We start from the raw sequence: 21,437 nt of genomic DNA on the forward strand, positions 1-21,437 counted from the left end.
CCTACTATGTGTCAAGTGTTGTGCTACGTCTTTGCCCTCGGGGAGGTTCCGTTCTCCAGGGAGGATGACACAGCCGCGCACATCGACTTGAACCAAGAATCTAGAGCTTCTTTCCTCTCCCCCGGAATCCCCACTGGTGTGTTTGCATCTTTGTTGGTCGGAAGTTACGATGAGTTTCCAGGGAAGGCGTTGATGAACCCGGGGAAGAGGCAGAAGCAGAGCCCTCCCCACAGGCCAGTAAAGAGCACCCAGAGCACCCCTCAGTCTACCGGCCTGGGCATTCCCTCTTAGTTCTACCCTCTGAGGAGGAAACTTCTCGTTGGGGGATGACAGTGATGGGAAAGACAACTCAAAAGGAAGCTGAAAAGTGGAGGTGAAAGGAGGAAGCTGGGACCTGCCACCGAAGTAGGATGGAGAGTGCCAGAGGAGGGCAGCTGGGAGGGCAATGAAGGGATGGGAAGGCCATCCAAGGCAAGGGAGACGTTCCCAGGGCAGAGGGTGCTTCCAAGGTGTGGATTCCAGGGTTGAAGAATCCTTCTGGGCTAAAGAGATCTCCAGGGAATGGCAGAGCTGTCTGGAGGAGGGCAGGAAGGCCGACTCCTCGTTCCATCGCTCTCTTCCAAGTCGACATTCCTGCACTTGCTCTATTTATCTTTCAGCACAGAAATTTGTGAGGTGTGTTTTAGAGAAAATCGAGGTGTTTAGAGAAAAGCGGACCCCTTCCCTGCATCCCCGAGGGTTGGGGGATGTCCATATGGGGTGATTCTGCAGAGATGAGGGGTGCAACAACCAGGAATGACGCCCAGCAGCATTGGTGCATCACTTCAGGGCAGGCCACGCTCTTCACAAATGAGATCGGTCCCCCTTGATCCTCAGAACAACCCTGTACAGGAAGATCGTGTTATCATCCCCCTCCCACCAATGGCGAGCCTGAAACGAACATGTTAAACAACCCACCAACTGCCCCATAACTACTGTTGGAAGCAGGATTCCATCTCAGGCTCCAGCTCCAGGACTCTCGAGGCCCGGCGCCTGGATGCCTGGGGTTGGAGGGTGACAAGAGCCATCAGGAAAGGCCTTGGCTGAGAAGCGGTGCTTGGACTGAGCCTCGAAGGGAACTAAGGAAGGTGGAAGTGAGGGATGAGGGTGTTTGGGGAACTGAGAGCCAACTCATGCAAAGACACAGAGGCAAGAGACATCGGTGGGGAATGGGAAAGGGGCCACGTTGGTCTGCAGAGGACAAAAAGGAAGAGAAATGGGAAATGAGGCTGAGGCGGGTGATGAAGGATTTGGGGGGCACCCAGAGGCCCGTCTTCTATCCTGATAGCCACAGGGAGCCATGCCAGGCGTCCTCTCCCTTCTCTTCCCTCTGAGCTCCTGGTGACCCACCAGGCTTCTCATTGTATGAACGTGGATCACCCTGGTGCAAGCTTCACAACCTCCCATTCTGTTGGTCTGCCAGCTCTTCCCAGGCTGTTTGGTCACTGTGGTTCCCACCTCTACACTTTCTCTCTTGAAGATACTAACAAGTATAGGAACTAGAAGACACTCGGATACTGGGTGTCACTTCAGTGACCTGTCTGTGATTGATTCAGGGGACTCGGACCCAGGGGTTTAGTAGACACCCCCCCAAACAGTCAGGAGGAGGGTGAGGAGGAGCAGATGAAGAAGGGCAGAATGATGAGTGTTTTTAGAAACCAGGAACGATCCCAGAGGCTAAGCAGTAGCTCCCTCGATGTGATCCGGAACCCGGAGCTCACCTTGTCCTTCTGCCCCGACAGTGCCCTCAGACTTCAAGAAGGAGCTGAAGCGTTACACCCTGCAAGGTTTCCGGGTCATTGCCTTGGCTCACAAACCTCTACCGGCAGAGGGGCATTCCGAGGTGGGCACTTATGCCAGGTAAGTTCCTATGGCATCTGCTCCTTTTCAGCAGCCTATGGTGGCGTAGACGTGCATGGTAGAAAAGCCAGATTTCTAGATCTTCCAGGGACCTTGGTGTTCACCTAGTCCGACCCTTCCCCACCTCCAGGGAAATGAAGTCCAGAGAGGACATGTGACTTGCCCACTGTCACCCGGTCACTTGGTCACTCCATCCTCCTGGTGCAGTAAAGCTTTCCTTCAGTCCGGAGGGGGAGTGTGCCTCTGTGTGGGACGTGGGCACTGGAGAAGGGTCGCTGGAATGAAGCTGAATCATATTTTCACTTGTAGAAACGAAGTTCCAAAGGGATGAAACGTGGACACTTTAAAATAGGATTTGCCATAATCCCCAGGGGTTTGCAGAACCGTTGCACCAGGGATAGAGTTCTCCTAAAGGCCGAGAGTCTGAGCTCTGCATGGAAGAGGAGTCAAAGTCCTTAGTGACAGGAGTACAGTGTGGGTCGATTCTCCATCTTTGTTGTTGCTCGAGTCTTTGCATGGCTGCTTAGCTCCATGTATCTGTGATCTTGTTAAAGCTAGACCTCACTGTGCTCATCCAGACCTATCCAGGGCCTCTTGTTCCGGGTGCTTCTCATGCCTCCACCACGAAAGCTGGATCTACTGCAGTGACGGGGAAGCCTTCCTCTAGCTCTGATATTGTCTGGACACCCCCTGAGTGAATAGACTGGTCCGTAGATTATTATCCTTCAGCAAGAAGATCCAAGTCATCCAAAATGTTCCCTCCATCTTGATCTTGTAGGCCTGATGCAGGGGGCGGGGGGCGTGCCCCAGCCTCTCCTCACGTCAGCCCATCCTCCAGCCAACCACCAAGGGATTTTCCTAGAGCTCAGATCTGATCATGTCACCCTCCTCCCCAATACACCCAATGGCTCCCTAGCACCTTTAGGATCCAATACAAACCCCTCTGTTTGTCACTCAAAGCCCTTCAAGGCCCGCCCCTTCTCCGCCATTTAGGCTTCTTGGACCTTCTCTCCTGACACGGACTCTTCACCCGTCTTGATCCAGTGACCCTGCATCTCTTAGCTCGGGCACACTCTTTGGCACCCCCCAGGGCTAGGATGCTCTCCCTCTTCCACTCTGCCTCCTGCTCTCCCTCACTTCCTTCAAGGTCCAAATAGCATCTCATGTTCTAAGATGCCCCCCTCAACCCCTCTTAATTCCATCATTGGCCTCCTTTAGTGATTTCCTGCTTGTCTGCTACTTGGCTCATCTGGGACGTAGTTGTCTGCATTTTGTCGTCCCCCCCCCCCATTAGCCTGTGAACTCCTCTGAGGGCAGAGACTGTCCTGGGCCTTGTTCTGTGTTCCTTGTGTTTGGGGATGAGAAGAACCATTTCCATAGCTCCGACCATGAGCCGGGCACTGTGCTCAGCCTCTTCTTCCAGATAGATTCTCCTATGGCGGCTTAGCCCAGGGCCTGCCTGGCACCCAGTAGAGGTGGAAACTGTTTTCTTGTCTCCCTGACAGATGGCTCAGAGACATCGGAAGCAGAACATTGCCCACACTGAGCTCATCATCTTTCTCCCCCGATTCTTTCTTCTCTCTCAAACGTTCCTCCTTCGCACTGCTGTCCTTCCAGCCCTTCCCATCGTCACCCTGGACTCCTTCTCAGCCCCCCTCCCCCTCTTTTCTACATTCCTGACACCCCACTTTGCAGCTCAGTCCTCGTCACCTCTCCCCCGGATAATTCCAGCAGCTTCCTAATTGGCCTCCTGCCTCCAGGCTCTTGCCACAGCTTTCCACCCAGGACCCAAAGCCTCCAAAGTGACCTTCCCCAAGTCCCATCTCACCATGTCATTCCTCCGACAGACCCAGCTGGCTTCTTTTTGTCTCCATGATCTGATATCAATTGCCCAACCAAGTCTTCAGCACCATTGGGCAAGAATTCCCTCCCCATGCTGCAGTCTAGCCAAACTGGCTTTCTCTCTGTTGCCTTCATGTGACACTCCATTTCGGGATGCCACGCCTTTGTCCCAGCCATCTCCTATACCTGCAGTGCCATCCTTCCTTGCCTCCATCTCTTTGCTTTCAGGATGTAGCTCAGGGCCTGTCTTCTGCACAAAGCCTCTTCCTGAGTCCTCCACCCCAATGGCTCATGCCTTCCCTCCCTAACTTCCCGGTGCTTGTTTCCTGTGTATTCTTGTATACATTCTGTATATATTTTACACGTGTACATTGTCTCCTCCTTTAGAACAGAAGCTCAGAGGAAGAGCAGAGGTTGTTTCATTCTTCATGCCACATCCTCCACTCTTAGCACAGCGCCTGGCACACAGGAGGTGCTTGCCCATTGACTGAGTGATGTACATGGAGGTGTTTGGAGGCTGCTGGTCCTTACAGCCTCCATTTGATGAAGGGAAGGCTTGTGGGTTGGAAGAAGATAAAGAATCGGGGTCCCTAGGAGGAAAGGGTTCTCATACTCTTAAAGGATCATTAAGGTCAGGGGAAGGATTACCCCGGAGAGATTAGAACTTGCCTGGAAACTCTCCGTCCAGGCCGTGTTTCCTTTAGTGTAGCTCAGTGCAGAGAGGCTTGGCCAGAAGATGCATTTCCAGCTCTAGAATTCCTCCAGAGAAGATCTGTCTAGGAGGAGCATCAGGCAATGACCGGCCAGGTTTGGAAGTGGAGTTCGGTTTGGAGGAAGCAGTGAGGCAGGCTGGCTTTGAGCTCCATCTTACCTGTGGCCGCCATGGTGTTCTTATGCCATCTTCAGTTCTCTTTGCTCTCAAGATGTCCACATACGGTCACCACACGGGTCCCTCTAAAGCTGATTTTTCTTTTCCATCCAAAGGGAAGAAGTCGAGTCAGAGCTAACGTTTCTAGGCCTTTTGATCATGGAAAATCGCTTGAAAAAAGAGACCAAGCCAGTCTTAAGAGAGCTGAGCAGTGCTCGGATCCGGACGGTCATGATCACAGGTCGGTGTTCCTGGAACATTCAAGGGGCCCAAAAAAGGTGCTGTGGGGTGACTGAGGGAGACTCTGGAAATGGCTCCACTTGGTTAAGTTTGTTCTGACGTATGGTTGGGCTCAGTGCGGGCTTGTCAGTCAGCTGGTGAGCATCCATGAAGCTCCTACTCTGTGCCAGGCCCTGAGCTGAGCCCCGGGGATTCCAAAGAAGGCCAATGCCTGGTCCTCACGCTTAAAAAGCTCCTATTCCAATGGTGGGGAGCCAAGGGGGAGGGAGAAGGGATAGATACGAGCCCAGAAGGAAACAGTCCTTGTCCTTGGAGAAGCTTACATTCAGCGTGTACATGCTTAGGGAAATACAAGATGAAGACAAGGTGAATGCCAGGTGATTTCCTGCCTGGCGGGTCCCCACTTTGTGGCAGTCTCAGCCTGAGGTGCCACATTCCCACTTCAGGATCATAGATCCTAAGCCGGAAGGGAGGGGTCCCTGGCCATCTATTTTACAGAGCAGGAAACTGAGGCACCAAGAGGTGACATGGCTAGTGCAGGGCACAGGTAGTTTTCCTGGGCTTTTGGCATTGAGGGGTGGGAGAAGAGCTGGGAGCTCACACGGCAGTGGGTCCATGATGACAACTTTACATCAGAAGGTCTCAGTTTTCTCCCTTTTGCCACAGACTTGAGAAGTGGCTAATTTTGTGTTGTCTGGCTTGCAAGTTCTCTGCCCCTTACTGATGAGTGAGGCTGACCCAAGCCTCTCCCCAGCCCTATGCGCATCCACTACTGGAGGATAGAAGCCATGGACTCCAGGACATAGTGGGGCCAATTTGTTTTCTCCTGCCTGGTCATGACTGGCCATGGAATACCAGAGGACCATGCTAGGGAATAGAGCAGCTTCTAAGCAGAATGAAAGGATGGGTGGATTTGGAGTTAAATCCTGCCCTTACTACTTGGTATATAAATGAAGCAAAGTATCTCCCTTCTCTGTGCCTCAACTTTCACATCTGTAAAATGAGTCAGTTTGCAAGCTTTGACTTCTAAGGTTTCTTTTGACTCTGTAATAGATAGATTTCCAGAGGGTGTCTATTGATTCTTACTGGATGACTAATGGATCAAGTTTTTTGCCTACCCTCCTCCCTTTACCTCCCGTTACCTCCCTCTCTTCTGAAGCCTCCTTGTCAGAGTGAACTATGAGGTTTCAGAGGAAATACCCTTTTCTCTTGGTTTCTCAAGTAAGGGACTTATTTGGGAAAGACAGGACAAGGGTAGAGGATAAGGTAAGAGGGATAGGTTTCCCTATTCTTTAAAATGAGGGTTAGGAGGATATTGAAACAGAGTCCATCAGAGAGATAGGAGGACAACTGTCTATCTTCTTTCGTCTTCCTTCAAACTCAAGTCTTAGAGATACAATTAGTTCTTCAGGTTCAGCCACCACCATCAGCCACACCAAAAGCTCAGTTCAGCCTCCAAGCCCAGTTCAGAAGCCTCTCAGCCCAGGAGGTCAGCTTGGCTTGGCTCCAACTACTTCTCCCGGGAACATTCCAAACTGGAATTGTCACTTGACTGACAGATGATGTCCTTTGCATTCATTGCAAATTCTCTCCTTTACAACTCTCAGTCACTAATCTCAGGCTAATTGGAAACCAATTCTTTTTAGAGGTCCCCTCAAAATACACACACCAAGCCAATTATACAAATAAATGAGGCTCTAGAATGGTGGAGCGGGATGTTTATTTACCACCCTAAACTGTAAGCTCCTTGAGGCCAGGACCTGTTTTGCCTGTATTCCTAGACTATAACAGTTCCTGATACATAGTAGGCACTTAAATGTTGATTGAGTAAAGGGATCTGGGAAAGTTCTTCCCCCTCAACCACCCATGGGACTGAGGAAGAAAGTGAGATGGCTTATCCAGTGTCACACAGGGAGAAGAGGATTTGAACTCTGGTCCTCAAGCTAGCACTTTCCCCACTCTCCCAATCAAGGAAGCCTGTCAGCATTTGTGTAAACAGCAGTGAGTTCTGGACTTGTTAGTAGTGGCTCACTGGGTGATGAATATGTTCTTCCCTGATAGCACACAATGGCTGTCTACTAAGGGGTGATCTGGAAAGGAAGTTCCTACTGGGGAAAGGAACTTTCAAAGTCATCTCATGTAAAGTCTTATTTTACAAATGAGGAAGTTGAGGCCAAAAGAAGACAAGTCAACTTGCCCATGGATGCACACAAGTAGTAAAATATAGTCGGGATTTGAACCCAAGTCCAAATTCAATGTTCTTTCTTTCCCCCATGCTTAATAAAATCCTCATGTACTTCTGAGCCACAAAAAAAACTTTCAGATTCCCTGCAAATTTTCTGGAACATCTGTGCTGTGTAAAGCAAGACAGATCTGCTGGGAGAATATGCGGGGAGAAAAGTTGTGACCTGGAAATCGGAACCCCATATCTGTGTTTGCCTCCCAGCTCAGTCACTGGTGACCTGGGGGACCAGAAACAAGTCCCTTCCCCTTGAGACCTCAGCTCCCTCATGGAGAAAATGAGGGACCGAAACTAGACTAGACAGGCCCCCTTCCAGCCCTGATTCTGGGTCTGCAGGAAGTGAGAGAATGTTGTCTGAGGATGAGAAGCGTTGGAGTTTCTCAGCAAATCTTCGTTAATGCCTCCTATTTGCCCCAGTGGTGGGCGCTGACAAGACTGGAAGGGTCTCTGCCCTCAAGAGGCTTCCACTTTCCTGAGCGCAGGCGTGAGTACATAGAGCAGTGGTCTACAAAGAGCTGGGAGGAGGGGAGGAAGGCGGCTAACGAAGGTCGCCCTGGAAGGGAGCTGGGAAGCCCCGGTGAGCCGACAATGGGTGGAAGTTCCCTAAGATGGTGGCTAGAATCGTCTGTGTCAGACTTTGAGATCAGCCGCACTCCCCATGTGCCGAGGGGCTTGTGCCAGCTCCCAGGCTGGGCCAGGGCACTTACCCAAGGGCTTCCTGCAGGAGGGGCTCCTTGGGATCAGCGTCACATGTGAAATAAGGAACACTGATGTCTTTGTCCAGGGGACAACCTTCAGACTGCCATCACCGTTGCAAAGAATTCGGAAATGATTCCTCCAGGTAACAAGGTGATCGTGATTGAGGCCAACGAGCCCGAAGGGATGGCTCCTGCATCTGTGACCTGGCAGCTGTTAGAGAGCAAAGAGCAAGAGCCCAGAAAGAAGGTAAGCTGACCTGAGAGCCTGCTTCTGAAGGAGGGAACCTTGGGACTGACCACACCCTCCCCCTACTTTACACATAAGGAAACTGAGGCACAGGTTGGAATTCACCCCTGATGGAAGAGGTGGATCCAGGCTCCTAATTCCATTGGCCTCATCTCCAATCCAACTTTCTTTTCTTTTTTTTCTAGTAATTTTTATTTGATCATTTCCAAGCATTATTCATTAAAGACAAAGATCATTTTCTTTTCCTCCCCAACCCCCCATAGCCGACGCATGATTCCACTGGGTTTCACACGTGTTCTTGATTCGAACCCATTTCCATGTTGTTAATATTTGCATTAGAGTGTTCATTTAGAGTCTCTCCTCAGTCGTATCCCCTCCACCTCTGTAGTCAAGCAGTTGCTTTTCATCGGTGTTTTTACTCCTACAGTTTATCTTCTGCTTGTGGATAGTGTTTTTTAGATCCCTGCAGATTGTTCAGGGACATTTCATTGCCACTAATGGAGAAGTCCATCACCTTCGATTGTACCACAGTGTATCAGTCTCTGTGTACAATGTTCTCCTGGTTCTGCTCCTTTCGCTCTGCATCACTTCGTGGAGGTTGTTCCAGTCTCCAATGAATTCCTCCACTTTATTATTCCTTTGAGCACAATAGTAGTCCATCACCAACATATACCACAGTGTGTTCAGCCGTTCCCCAATGGAAGGGCATCCCCTCGTTTTCCAATGTTTGGCCACCACAAAGAGCACAGCTATGAACCAATGTTCTTTTCATAGAGTACAGTGCTTTGGGGTCAGTTAAATCCAAACTGGCCACGCTGAGGACAAAGCTCTGTTCTCAGACTATGGACATGGAATAACAAGGACGGGGACATAAGTGTTCCCTCTGGACTCTTCTCTACTGTAGGGCTTGCAAGATGCTTTCCATGCACAGTCTCAAGGAATAAAGATTCTGCTCTCCAGGAACCCCCAATCTGGCAGGGAGGGAACAAAATCTGGCATTCACTAATGGGGAGTCTGTTGGGTTTCTTTCCTTCCTTCTTTCCACCCAAGCCAGACACCATCATAGTAACTCCTGTTTCTTGAGAGGTATTTTCATAGGATCTTAGACCGAAGGGATCTCCCACATATCTGGCCTAATCCCTTCATTTTACAGATGGGGAAACTGAGGCCCAGGGAGCAGAAATGGTTTCCCCCAGGTCTCACAGGCAAGCCAAGTGGGACTGAGACCATGATCTCTCTCCTCCCTGGTGGTCTGTCTCCATAACTCTGCTGCCTGACCTAAAGTGGGATGCCCTTCCTTCAATCCCATATTTACAAAACTAGCCAGTCCTGGAGCCAGCAAGCCTTTCAGGCAGTCACTCAGCAGACCTCTATGAAGTGCCTACTGTCTTCCCATACACGAGTGCATTTTCCCCTTAAAGCACCAATGACTTCCGTCCATTGAGGGCTTTCTCCCCCAAAAGCCCTGTGAGGAAGGAAGAGCAGCTGTTGTTCCCCCAAGTTATCCATGAGGAAACTGAGCCCGCCAGCCGCCCCGTGGCTCCTCCATGTAAAGCAATGCCAAGTGGCTGGGCCAGCCTTAGCCCAGCTCTTCTGAGCTCGGGCATGTTCTTTCCATTATGGTGAGTCTCTGCATCACGGGCAGCCTGGCCAGGGCTGCGCCACTCCACGCATCTGCAGGTAACAAACTCCTTGGGCGGGCGAATGTGGGGAAGGCAGACGAGCACCAGCCTGGGCATGGACGAGAGCCAACCTGGGCACAGAAGGGGAAGCAGGTGCTTACAGTGTGCAACAGGATGCCTGGAGGATTTCCATAAAAATGCAAATGCTCCAGAGAGGGGGAAGCCACGAAATCTTCTCCCTGGGCGCAGAGAGCTGCGCTTCTTCAGCCAGGCCAAGGGCTTCCCTTAGACTCTCCCTTTATAGCGACCCCCCCATGGGAGTCCTACATTATTTATCTGTGGGTAATACCCTGAGGTGAAGAGAAGAGGCTAAGGAAATGGAAGGATAATAATGACTCAAAGGCAGAAGTTGAAACACATGGGGAGGAACACGAACTCCGAGGAAATAAGGGGAATAAGAGAACAGGTGGGCAGTACCAACCCCTTGATACTCCTAGCCAAGAGAGTCTGCTTTGGGGGCGACCGCGCCGCTAGAAAAGAGATACAGAGAAGCACGAGGGGAAGAGGAGAGGAGGGAAGAGAGAGGGAAGAGTAAGACCGAGAGGCGAGGAGGGAACAGGGAGAGTGCGCGCTGTTCCCCAGTATTTATTGGAGGTTTTAGGAATGTGGATTGGGAGGAGATCCACGAATACGTAGCGTGACACAGGTTTTAACGTTGGTTGAATTGACAATGATGAGATCAAAGAGGTGGAGATTGATCCAACCCGCACTTTGCAAATGTGTGTACTCTGAGCCCAGGCAGCGGCCGCCAAGGCCCAGCCTATGCTAGAGCCTAGGACTGTCCCTTTCATACGATGACCATCAAGAGGTCTGGCCATGTGTCTGGTAATACAATGTCAGTACATCAATCATACGTCCCAGATGCCAACATACCTGGCATGCGACACCCTTCGCACCCCCACGCCAGCCCCGGCACCGTCGTCCGCACCGTGTGAATCCGTCTTTCACTCCTGGCAGCCGGCGGGCATCGGGAAGGAAGGGGACACGGATGGGCCAATTTCAAATGCTGGGCTGGTGGGAAGGGAAGGCCAGACCCCGGGCTGGGCCGGGGCTGGTATCGAGAGAAGAAAGTGGGGCAGAAAGGCAGGGGGGACGCTCACCCGGGCACATGCTGCCTGTTTCGTGCTCAGGACCTCGAGGGGGCGTGGGCTGAGAAGCTGCTGGGGGGGTCCTGGGAAAGCAGGGTTCGGAGCCAGGAGAGGACAGGAATGTGTGTCTTTGGTGACGACGAAGGCCCTGAGCCGAGGAAGAGCCAGATGCCAGCCAGAACGAGGTCCGGACCGGGCACTCAAAGGGACCTCACAGGGCAGGCACGTCCCGGAAGGGCAACGGGCACCTTGGAGGGGGGCCAGAAAGAGCAGGAGGGAGGGAGGCTTACTCTGTGCCTGCACTGCCAAGCCCTGGACAGCCTTGCAAGGTAGATGCTATTATTAGATACAAAGGAAGAAAGTGAGGGAGACAGACATAAGCCCACGGTCACATGCTTGAGGCTGGATTTGAATTCAGGCCTTCCACATCCCAGCAGCTAGCTAGCTGTCTAGGAGGGGTATTAACCCCCAGTGAGGATGGGCTGGGGGAAGGTGAGATCCCCTCTGGGAAGGAAGGACAGCAGGAAAACCAGGATGGGAGCCCTTGTACAAATGGTGGCTATCAGTGAGCGCTTGGCACCCACCTCCTTTGCATCTTCCAGGGGACACTCCTGAGGAGCCAACATGGAAAGGAAGCCTCTCTGGGGGACTTGCTCAGGATCTCACAGTCTGTGTGTGTATGTGTGTGAGAGACAGAGACAGAGAGGAAGAGAGAGACAGAGACAGAGTGGGAGAGAGAGAGACAGAGACAGAGTGGAAGAGAGAGACAGAGAGAAGAGACAGAGAGAGAGTGAAACAGAGACAGAGAGAGAGACAGAGACAGAGACAGAGTGGGAGAGAGAGACAGAGACAGAGTGGGAGAGAGAGACAGAGACAGAGTGGGAGAGAGAGACAGAGACAGAGTGGGAGAGACCGAGACAGAGTGGGAGAGAGAGAGAGACAGAGACAGAGTGGGAGAGAGAGACAGAGACAGAGTGGGAGAGACAGAGACAGAGTGGAAGAGAGAGAGACAGAGACAGAGTGGAAGAGAGAGAGACAGAGACAGAGTGGGAGAGAGAGAGACAGAGAGAAGAGACAGAGAGAGAGGGAGACAGACAGAGTGGGAGAGAGTGAGAGAGACAGAGACAGAGAAGAGACACAGAGAGACAGAAAGACAGAGAGAGAGAAACAGAGGGAGAGACAGAGAAAGTCAGAGACAGTAACAGAGACAAAGACAGAGACAGAGAGGAAGAGAGAGAGACAGAGAGACAGAGAGAGAGACAAAGACAGAAACAGAGAGAGAGAGAGAGAGAGAGAGAGAGAGAGAGAGAGAGAGAGAGGCAAATCCACACCTTCCCAGCCCTCTCCTTGCTGCCGGCCTGCCTCTCCAGGGGATCGAAACTGGTGCATTTGGATTTCAGGAAACCCGCCTCCACATGGGAGACCCCGGCCTCCCCGAGGTGGGCCGAGCCGACGATTACCACTTCGCCATGAGCGGGAAATCCTACCAAGTGGTCGCCCAGCACTTCAGCGACTTGCTTCCCAAAGTAAGTGGAGGAGGTTCACTTGGTCACTTGCGGGAGGATCGCCAAAGGAAGGCTGGCGAAAGCTGCGGGCCCAGACCTGGGCTGATGGCGCTTGGACAGAGGGAGAAGCTGGACTGGGGCTTCAGGCTCTCCTGGGGGAGATCCAGGTGGCAGCGGCCCTGCCAAAGGTGCTCTGCATCATCCTGTCGGGTCCGATGGGAGGAGTAAAGGGGTTTGATCTTAGCATTCACCTCAATGGTGTCAAAGGCCATTAAAACTCCAGCTGGTCGGCTCACTCCAACCCTTTCCTTTCCCCACCCTGCAGCCCCTTCTTGTGGTAAAGAGCTCAATCTGACCTCAGGAGACCTGAGTTCAAATCTTAGATCGGCTGCTTGCTAGGCGTGGGATCTGGAACAAGCCCTTCCCTGATTTGAGCCTTTGTGTTCCCCTCTGTAAAATGGAAGTCTTGGCCTTCGGGGTAACACTCTGTTGTAGCACCCCACAGTGTGGTGCGGGGGGTTCCCTCCCCAGCTCTCCCAAGACCCCCCCATCGGGGCCTACAGAATCACCCCATCACAGAGCCACGGGTGTGAGCGCCGTCAGCGCCATCACTCGGCACGTCTCTCCAGCACTTGAGAGCAGACTCCCTCCTTGGAGGCTGTCCAGCGAGGCTTGGGGGCTGCCGAGGACGAGGAGCCCCTCTGGGGCAGCTGACGTCGTGAATGGGATCTTGGGGACATTTAGCCCAGATCGGCCCCCCGGCACCACCCCCACATCCCGTTGGGACTAACGAGAACAAATCTCAGCCGTCCTTTCTGTTGGCTCCAGACCAAGCAGGTTCCATGCCTGCCCTCCATGGACAGTCTTTCGGGGAATGTCAGGGAGGAGGCCGGGTCCAAGGGGTGGAGACGAGAGAGAACAAGCCGGGGCTGAGATGTTTCTTGAGCCTCTTGTCTGGGCTTCTGCTAGCCTGTTGGGTTTGCACTCATTCATCCTGGAGAAACAGTGTAGACATTACTGATGGTGTGGACAAGGCAGAAGGCCCCAGAGCTGGAGCAGGGGGCGAGGCCTCTTCATCCTCTCCACTCTCACAGCCCCGCATTCCTGGGAGCGACACCTCCCCGGGGCAGGGGCTGGACACCAGGGGGACTCCCGGGTCCGGTCGGGTCGTCTTTAAAGAAAGGTTTCCCATTCACTCCTTCTGTCTCCTCATCCCACGTTTTTCATCACAGATACTGCTGAATGGAGCCATCTTTGCCAGGATGTCTCCCGGGCAGAAATCAAGCCTCGTAGAAGAATTCCAGAAACTCAAGTACGCTCCTTGGCACAAGTGCGGGGGTCCTTCTCTGGCCTCCACAGGCCATTGGGGGAGGGAGAGTGGAGAGGGACGAGGAGGGGCTGCCATTGAAATCACAGGGAAGAAGGCTCCCATGTAGCTGTCGACAGCGGTCGGTCAGTAAGCATCACTGTGCCAGGCCCTGGGCTAACTGCTGTGGAGTGAAAGAGATGCCAAAGCTGGCCTCCTCCCCGGGAGCTCCCAGGCTGATGGGGAGACGGCCAGTGTGCAAATACCTACAGACGAATGAGATCCAGGCAGCATCTACAGGGAGGGTCCTGCCATTAGGGGCTATCAGGAAAGACCTCCTGTAGGTGGGCATTTTACTGGGGACTTGGAAGGAGTCAGGGGGGCCAGGAGATAGAGACAAGGAGAGAGAGGACACTCCAGACCTGGGAAATAGCCCAGAGTATGTAGGGGTGCAAGGAGTTAGAAGGCCAGAAAGGGATGTGTGTGTGTGTGTGTGTGTGTGTGCCTGTGTGTGAGCACTTATAAAGTGTTGTGGAAGCAAAACAGGATTTTCCTCTTGATCCAGGAAGTGCTAGGAGTCACTGGAGTTTATTTTCAGGATGAGGAGGACAATGACTGGTTAGATCAGTTCTTTAGGAAGATCTCTTTTGCCAGATGAGGGAAGATGACATGGGAGTCAGGGCAGCCAGCAGCTGTGTCAAAAGGTACTGACCGCTCAGGCAGAATCATGGTAGGGGAAATGGGTTTCAGTTCCTTTTAAAAACAAGTGGGCTTGGGGGCAGCTGGGCAGCTCAGTGGATTGAGAGCCAGGCCTAGGGATGGGAGGTCCTAGGTTCAAATCTGACCTCAGCCACTTCCTAGCTGTGTGACCCTGGGCAAGTCACTTGACCCCCATTGCCTAGCCCTTACCACTCTTCTGCCTTGGAGCCAATACACAGTATTGACTCCAAGATGGAAGGTAAGGGTTTAAAACAAAAACAAGTGGGCTTCCCTTCCCTGCCTCACTCTGATCATGCCATGGCTCTGAGACTGCAGAGTACAGGATCTAGGGCTAGATCAGGAAGGGATTTTAAAAAAACCTGAGTGCTAGGATCCAAATCTAGATGAGAAGGTGACTCCAGAGGATAATGGAACCTTCTCTTCCTCTTGTCCCCTACTCCCTGTTTCCACTCCTCCCTCCCTCTCCTCCTCCTCCTCCTCCTCCTTCCTCTCCTTCTTCTCCAGCATCATGGTAGAATTCCTAGCCAGCTCTGGAAGAATACTGAAGTCTTCTGGCCTTCTTGGTTTCTCTCTGAATCTGCAAGTCTTTGGCAGGTGCCTCATTTCACTCCTTCCTTATCTCTCCAAGTAGACGTGAGCTAATGGCAGTCTTCTGTTCTCAGAAAGATTGCATGGCACTGTGCTGCTTCAGAGATGTGAATGCATATGTGTGTGCGTGTGTGTGTGCGTGTGTATGCGTGTGTATGCATGTGTGTGTGTGTATGCGTGCACATGCGCAGGATGTGCCATTTGCCTAGTTATTTCTAGGATTTTCATCAACCCCTCAGACTGCTTATTTGCATGAGTCTAAGTTGGAGAAACTGTGCCTGTGGAAACTCCCAAAGCACTTGGCTCAGGAGTAGATGGGCCTCTTCTTCTCTTGAAGGATTTCTTTCTCTGTCCAATGAGGGTGTTGGACTAGACGGCCTCCTCCTGGTCCTCTGGGGGCCTCTATGGAAGTCTCTGGCTAAAGGGTGCTGGCTTAAGATAACCCAAAGGAGGAGAGGACCAGAATCCTTTGCTCGCCTCTATTCCCAGCCTTTCCTTCCCCCGGGCTGACTTTAAACATGCCAAACGCCTGCACAGGGCAGGGATGCCAGGGGAGAGGAAGAGGACTAGGAAAGAGCTGAAGTTCTCCGTGTCGTTTTTCCTCCAGCTACTACGTGGGCATGTGTGGTGATGGAGCGAATGACTGCGGGGTGAGTAGAAATTCCCCTTGGGTTGTCCAGCTTTCCTGGGAAGGCCGGGTGCTGGCTTCTGCCCCTCCTCTCCCCTTAGTCTCCCCTTAGTCCTTCTGCCATTCCTTGGCCTTATTGCTCGTTTGAGTCTAGAGAGGAGACAGAGATGGAGAGCAGATTTGCTGCCCATCCTTGGCTGCCTTGGCAAGCTCACCGAAGGGCCTTAGAGGCCATCTTGACGGAGGAAGAAAGTGAGACCTAGAGAGGAGGGGGCAGGGGCAAGGCCATTGGTTAGAAGGGGTGGCCTTTCCCGACTAAGCCCAGCACCCCTGGGGCGCTCGGGCTTCTTCCCCCTGGAGCAGCCTTGCTCGAGCCCTCCTCCGAGTCTGCCAAGGGATCACGGAGGCTGGCTTTCAGCTCGATGTAACTCCCGGCCAGAGTCTGGGTAACAGCAAACCCAGGCTTTGTGGCCACTGAGTGGACGACTCGTCCCCCAGACCACTTCCGGAGAGGACGCGGTGGAGTCGGGGCACAGGGAGAGAAGCTCGGGGAAGGGGGCATCTCTACTGCCCTAGGAGGACTTGGAGGCGGAAGGCGTCCTTGCAGAGCCTCGCAGACTCAGTGCGGGAGGCAGCTGGGACCCAGCTCTGAGCCCGTTTCCGCCTGTCCGTCTGGAGCTGGACAAGGCGGCCCTCGGGGTCCGCAGCCCCCACTCGGCGGCGGGTCTCAGAGAGGACCTGTGCAGCCGCCTCCCCGGCCGTGGCGAAGGCGCTCAGTGGGAGGGCCGGAGGTCGAGGCTTTGGGGGAGGGGGAGAAGAGAGGCCCGTCCAGAGGGGCCACACAAGGTCTCGAGGCCGGTAACCGGGGAAGCCGCGCCAGTGCGGCATTCCCAGGCCCCCCAGCGTGTCTGACCCGAGACTCAGTTCCCCAGACAGCGCTTGCAGGCCGTCCCAGCTGGGCTCCTCGATGCTCACGCGTAAAACGCCCCTTCCAGGCGCTGAAGATGGCCCACGCGGGCATCTCGCTGTCTGAGCAGGAGGCGTCGGTGGCTTCTCCTTTCACCTCGAAAACCGCCAACATCGAGTGTGTGCCGCACCTGATCAGGTCAGTGGCCCGGCAGAGGCGCCCTAGACCCATTGTATTGCAGGCGGGCTGGAAGTGGAGAAGGCGGGGCTCCGAGCGCGGGTGCCGCTCCTCCTTCATCTCCTTAATCCGTTCGCTCGCTCGAGCTTGCACAGGCGTTTCCGATCCAGGAGCAGAATCCACGCTGAGTTTCTTCTTTCTGGGTCTGGGTCTGTGTCCTGGCCTTCTGGGGTCTCGGGGCCCCAATTCTGGCGTCGCCCTTCCTTCCTCCGGGGGTGTCACAGAGCCAGAGGCGCTGCCCTCGGCACACGGCCCTGAGGTCTCTTTGCCACGAGGCTCGGCAACAGCTTCTCAAAGCCTTTTCCCTTTGAAACATCCTCTTACCACTCCTTCCTCCTCCTCCCTCTCCTCTCTGCCTTGGCTTTTTCCTCTTCTCGTGCAAGTCCTTTTATCTTTCTTCATCCCCGTGGGGCTTCTCTTGTCGGGAAGAAAGTAACTCTGTGAGGTGGAAGTAACAAGGGAGGGCACACCAGGCATGGGGGACAGCCCGTGCAAAGATATGGAGAGAGGAGATGGGACGGAGTAAGATTTTGTTAGAAGGGAACATTCCCTCTGAAGTGGATATTGAGACGTTTCGGGATCAGACCGCCAAGTCACTCATTGTTTTACCCACGTTCTGCCAAAATGAATCCGCAGGGAGACGACGTGAACCTCACACTCGCTTTCTTTTTCTTCATGAATAGGGAAGGAAGAGCTGCTTTGGTGTCTTCCTTCGGAGTGTTCAAGTACCTTACCATGTACGGAATCATTCAGTTCATTGGTACATCTCTGCTTTACTGGGTAGGAGTCAAAGACCTTTCCTTCTCCGCATGCATTCCATTGTTTGTATTCCTTGGACACACCTCTGGTCTTCCAGCTAGGGTGCTTCAGAAGCAGGACTGGAACTCAGGACTTGTCACTCCAAGGCTGGTCCCGACAGCCGGAGAGTGAGCACACTGCCTCATTCAGGAATTTCCCATTTTAGCACGGTCTCGAGGCTGTCGAAGCATGTGTGTTGGTACTCGATACACATTTGCCGACAGACTTCATGTGAACCGGGAGGAGATATTTCGTGCTAATTGTTCTTTCCTAAAACAAAGTAGTGGGGCAGCTAGCTAGAGGCCAGGCCTGGAGTCAATGGACCTGGGTTCGAATATGACCTCAGACACTTTCTAGCTGTGAGACCATGGACAAGTCACTTAAGCTCATTTGCTTAGCCCTTACCACTTTTCTGTCTTAGAATTGATTCCAGGACAGAAAGTAAGGATTAAAAGATACCTCCCAGCTGAAGGCCAGGCCAGCGGTTCTTGGTGAAGCCCGAGCACAGAGAGCTAGAAATACAGATGTGAATTCAGCTTCTGAGGAGTTGCTGGGCACCCGAGGCGTCCGGGGCCTCTCCGACTCCTTTTTGCTCACATAGAATGTGAAGGTTGGCCCAGGACATCCTGTCCCCACATCTGGGACTGTTCCTTCCAGCCTCCAGTGATTTGGTACCCTTAGCAGCATCATAACGCAAATACCTGTAGCTGAGGTCTGATGTGGTCCTGGCAACAGCTCTGTAAAGGAAGGGCTGTTATCAGCCTCATTTTACCCAGAGGAATCCAGAGCCCTCTGAAGGGAAAGGACTTGTCCAAGGTCACACCTGGTAAGTGCCTGAGGCAGAATGTGAGTTCAGGTTTTCCTGACCCCAAGGACAGATCAGGGGCTAGTTTGGTTTGGTCTTTGTATTCCAGGCTCCTAGAATAGTAGCTGGCATCTAGTGGGTGCTTTATAAATGCTTATTAGCCTGAACCAGATTTAATGAACTTCAACCCTGGAGGCAACTGTTAGTCCCACCCAGAGGTCTTGGAGGAGGAGGAGGAGGATAAGGAGGAGGGGGAGGAAGAGGAGGAGGAAGAGACAACAGCAGAGAGAAAAATGTGGCTTTTGGATCTGCCCTCGGAAATCTGAGGTTCCAAAGCGACTTCCCAGAGCTTTGCTCTGGAATCTGAGCTTGTTCTTCTTGTCTCTGTGGGATCAGAGTTATCTTGGAGAGGGTCCAAGTCCTAAGAAATAGGCATTGTTCCGAACCTGAGAAGGCTGCGCCGGGGCAGGGAGGGCGCCATCTTGAGTCCGAAGGTAAATGGTCTTGTTGGGTGCCCAAGAGAGAGGGTTGGACTCACCATCAGCTCAGCTGGGCTTTTTGCCACCAAGACAGGCGCATGGTAGGGGAAGGGTTGGGGAGGATTTTGTTTGTGCCCAGGCGTACTTGACACAGAGAAGGAAGGAAATTCATTCCTTGGGAGCGTCACAGTAGTGTGGAAGACCCTTAACGAGTGCTCCGTCCTGCCCACCCCCAGTGGACACCCACCCCTCCCCTCTCCCTGGGTCTCTGGTGATCTTGTGGGTGTCATTCTCCAAAGCCACCAACACTCGTTCTTGCCCAAGTTCCTCACCTCCCCAGCCAGCCCCACCACGTATAAGCGTCTGTTTTCTTCTCTCATAGCAGTTACAACTTTTTGGGAACTACCAGTACCTCATGCAGGACGTGGCCATCACCCTGATGGTCTGTCTAACAAGTAAGTCCCTCACGAAGCTCAGGGAGGGGGAGGCTCTGGAGGAACCTTCATCCGGGAAACCCGTTCTCTTGGGAATGTCAGGACAGGGCCCAAGCTAGAGCCACGTTGTACCAACACGTCAGGGGCCCAGGCTTTGGGCCACCCTCAGATGGAATCCTGGTGAAAGTCTCCAAAGAGACAATAGGATGTCAGACCCTAGTGAGGGCTAAGGTGGGGCCTCCTTAGACATGGAAGCAGAATCTCAAGAAGCCTAGAAAACGAGGGAGACGTGGGGGATGCATGTGACCCGTCCCTTGCCTTGGGGGGGATGTTGGCCAACTGGAACATGACCTGTGTTACACGGGATCGGTTGGCTTTCTGGAGTTTTTTCCAGTGACATTTGTCCTGGGTCTTGATCCCAGAGCTTAGTAAGGGAGAGAAGTGACTGTCCCAGCGGAGGACAGAGAACAGGCTTTCCTTTTGGCCAGACTTTCTTTGCCCCTTAATGTGAAGACAGGAAGAAAGAAATCCATCACCAAACAATGCACGGCCCGAGTCCCCCAGAGGCCTTTGCACAACATCTTCAAACGGAGAGGTTGGCCCCAGCCATTTATTTTAGAACCCAAAGATGAACCAGTGGATTGTGCACGAGGGCTGGGGTGCTATCAGTGTGGGTTTATGAGATGGAATTGTCTGTTCATGATCCAGAAAAGTGTTCTTTCAATATATGATATATTTTCAATTACTTCATAATTAATATTACCAAGTCCCCGTTTCCATGGATAATCTGCCTCTGCTGGCCACTCAAAGGGGATCTGCATGATGATCTCTGATCAAGGCCAACGAAATAAAAAACTCAAAGTAATGCCATCCTGTCCTGCTCACTACCCTTCTGAGGATCACCTGTAGGGGCTGAAGAGCTCAGTGGTCAGACCAGGAAGGAGCTAGAGGGGTAGGAAAATGGCAAGAACGAGATTCAGGAGGCCCCCGAGTCCTAGTTCCCCGGTAACACGTCCTAGCCACAAAAACTGGTGCATAATCTTCTGTCAGTCTGGACATCAGGGGTCAGACTCTTTGGGAAGTCAGTCAGCATAGTGGGATGGGAGCATCATTCACTGGATTTAGGCACAAGACTTGGGTTTGAATCCCAACTGCTGTTTATTAACTGTGCTACCCTGGGCAAGCTCTCCCATCACTCTGGGCTCCTTTTTCCTTTTTTTAATGTGTAAAATAAAAGCTTGATGAGATAACCTTGAAGGTCTCTTCCATCTCTGGAGACGGGGAACTCCATTAAAACTACTTCTTTAGAGAGGCAGCACAGTTAGTGGCCAGAATACTAGCTCTGGAGTCCAGGAGGCCTCAGCTGCTTCCTAGCTGGATCACGTCATTTCTACTTCTAGCTGCATGATCCTGGGGTTTGTCCTGGGCTCAATGTTCACACCTGGAAGAGTCAATCCTCTGGATCCATTTGCTTCCCACATGGCCTTCCTTGGCTAGAAATCATGTCAAATCTACCTTAATGGAGGCTGGCTAGATAAAAAGCGTGAGTTGACCAAGGAGCTGTCCAACAAAATCCTCCTGAAAGGTAGCCTCATCTGGACTAGCTGGGCTAAAGGAAAGCACCGAAGACTGCTCCCACCTTGAAGGAGCCGGAAGGACTAAAAGAGAGATCCCTGGCACTAGCATTTCCAGCCTGCAAAATTCCCTGGACTCTTCCTCAAAGTCTCAGTTTATCTTTTAGTGCTCAATGAGGAAAGCTTCCTCAGATCTTAGCCCCAGAGCTCAAAGGGATTTCAGAGGAAATATGGTCCAACGCCTTCTTTTACCGAGGGAGGTTAGTGATGTTTCCAGGGTCGTTCAGCTAGTAGTACGTGGAGAGACAGTAACATCAGTTTGGGGGCACCATGACTGGTCTTCAGGGATTCACCGAGGACAATGATGTCTGCTAATGACATCGTTATGTTAGGGAAACCATCATTCCCAAAGGTGCCCTGACCATGGGCTCTCCAACCTGTGCCAGCTGCGTGGATGGGCCCCTCTGCACCAAGGTTCTTCCAACATTGACAGAGTCATGCCTAGTTCCTGGCCTTTAATCCAGGCCAAGAGCACTGAGAAAGAAGGGGATCAAAACATCCTCTGGAGTCTCCGCCCTGGAAGGCCGGCCATTGGCAAAGAGAAGGACTTAGACCTCAGCTAAGACTCCTTCCAGCTCCCCAAGTAGGAG

At 52.6% G+C, this 21,437-nt stretch overlaps 1 protein-coding gene across 1 annotated transcript in view; it reads left to right on the forward strand.

Annotated features, from left to right (window-relative positions):
* LOC100617139 (probable cation-transporting ATPase 13A5) overlaps positions 1-21,437 on the forward strand; it is a 101,758-nt gene that overhangs the window by 62,280 nt on the left and 18,041 nt on the right. Inside the window, exons 18-26 of the mRNA XM_056797600.1 lie at positions 1,782-1,899; positions 4,726-4,850; positions 7,876-8,036; positions 12,207-12,332; positions 13,544-13,623; positions 15,533-15,575; positions 16,549-16,658; positions 17,381-17,477; positions 19,162-19,234. Of these exons, the coding sequence (XP_056653578.1) occupies positions 1,782-1,899; positions 4,726-4,850; positions 7,876-8,036; positions 12,207-12,332; positions 13,544-13,623; positions 15,533-15,575; positions 16,549-16,658; positions 17,381-17,477; positions 19,162-19,234 (933 nt within the window). The remainder of the gene's footprint in view (positions 1-1,781; positions 1,900-4,725; positions 4,851-7,875; positions 8,037-12,206; positions 12,333-13,543; positions 13,624-15,532; positions 15,576-16,548; positions 16,659-17,380; positions 17,478-19,161; positions 19,235-21,437) is intronic.

Source organism: Monodelphis domestica, chromosome 5, assembly GCF_027887165.1.
Source record: "Monodelphis domestica isolate mMonDom1 chromosome 5, mMonDom1.pri, whole genome shotgun sequence".
Classification (NCBI taxonomy): domain Eukaryota; kingdom Metazoa; phylum Chordata; class Mammalia; order Didelphimorphia; family Didelphidae; genus Monodelphis; species Monodelphis domestica.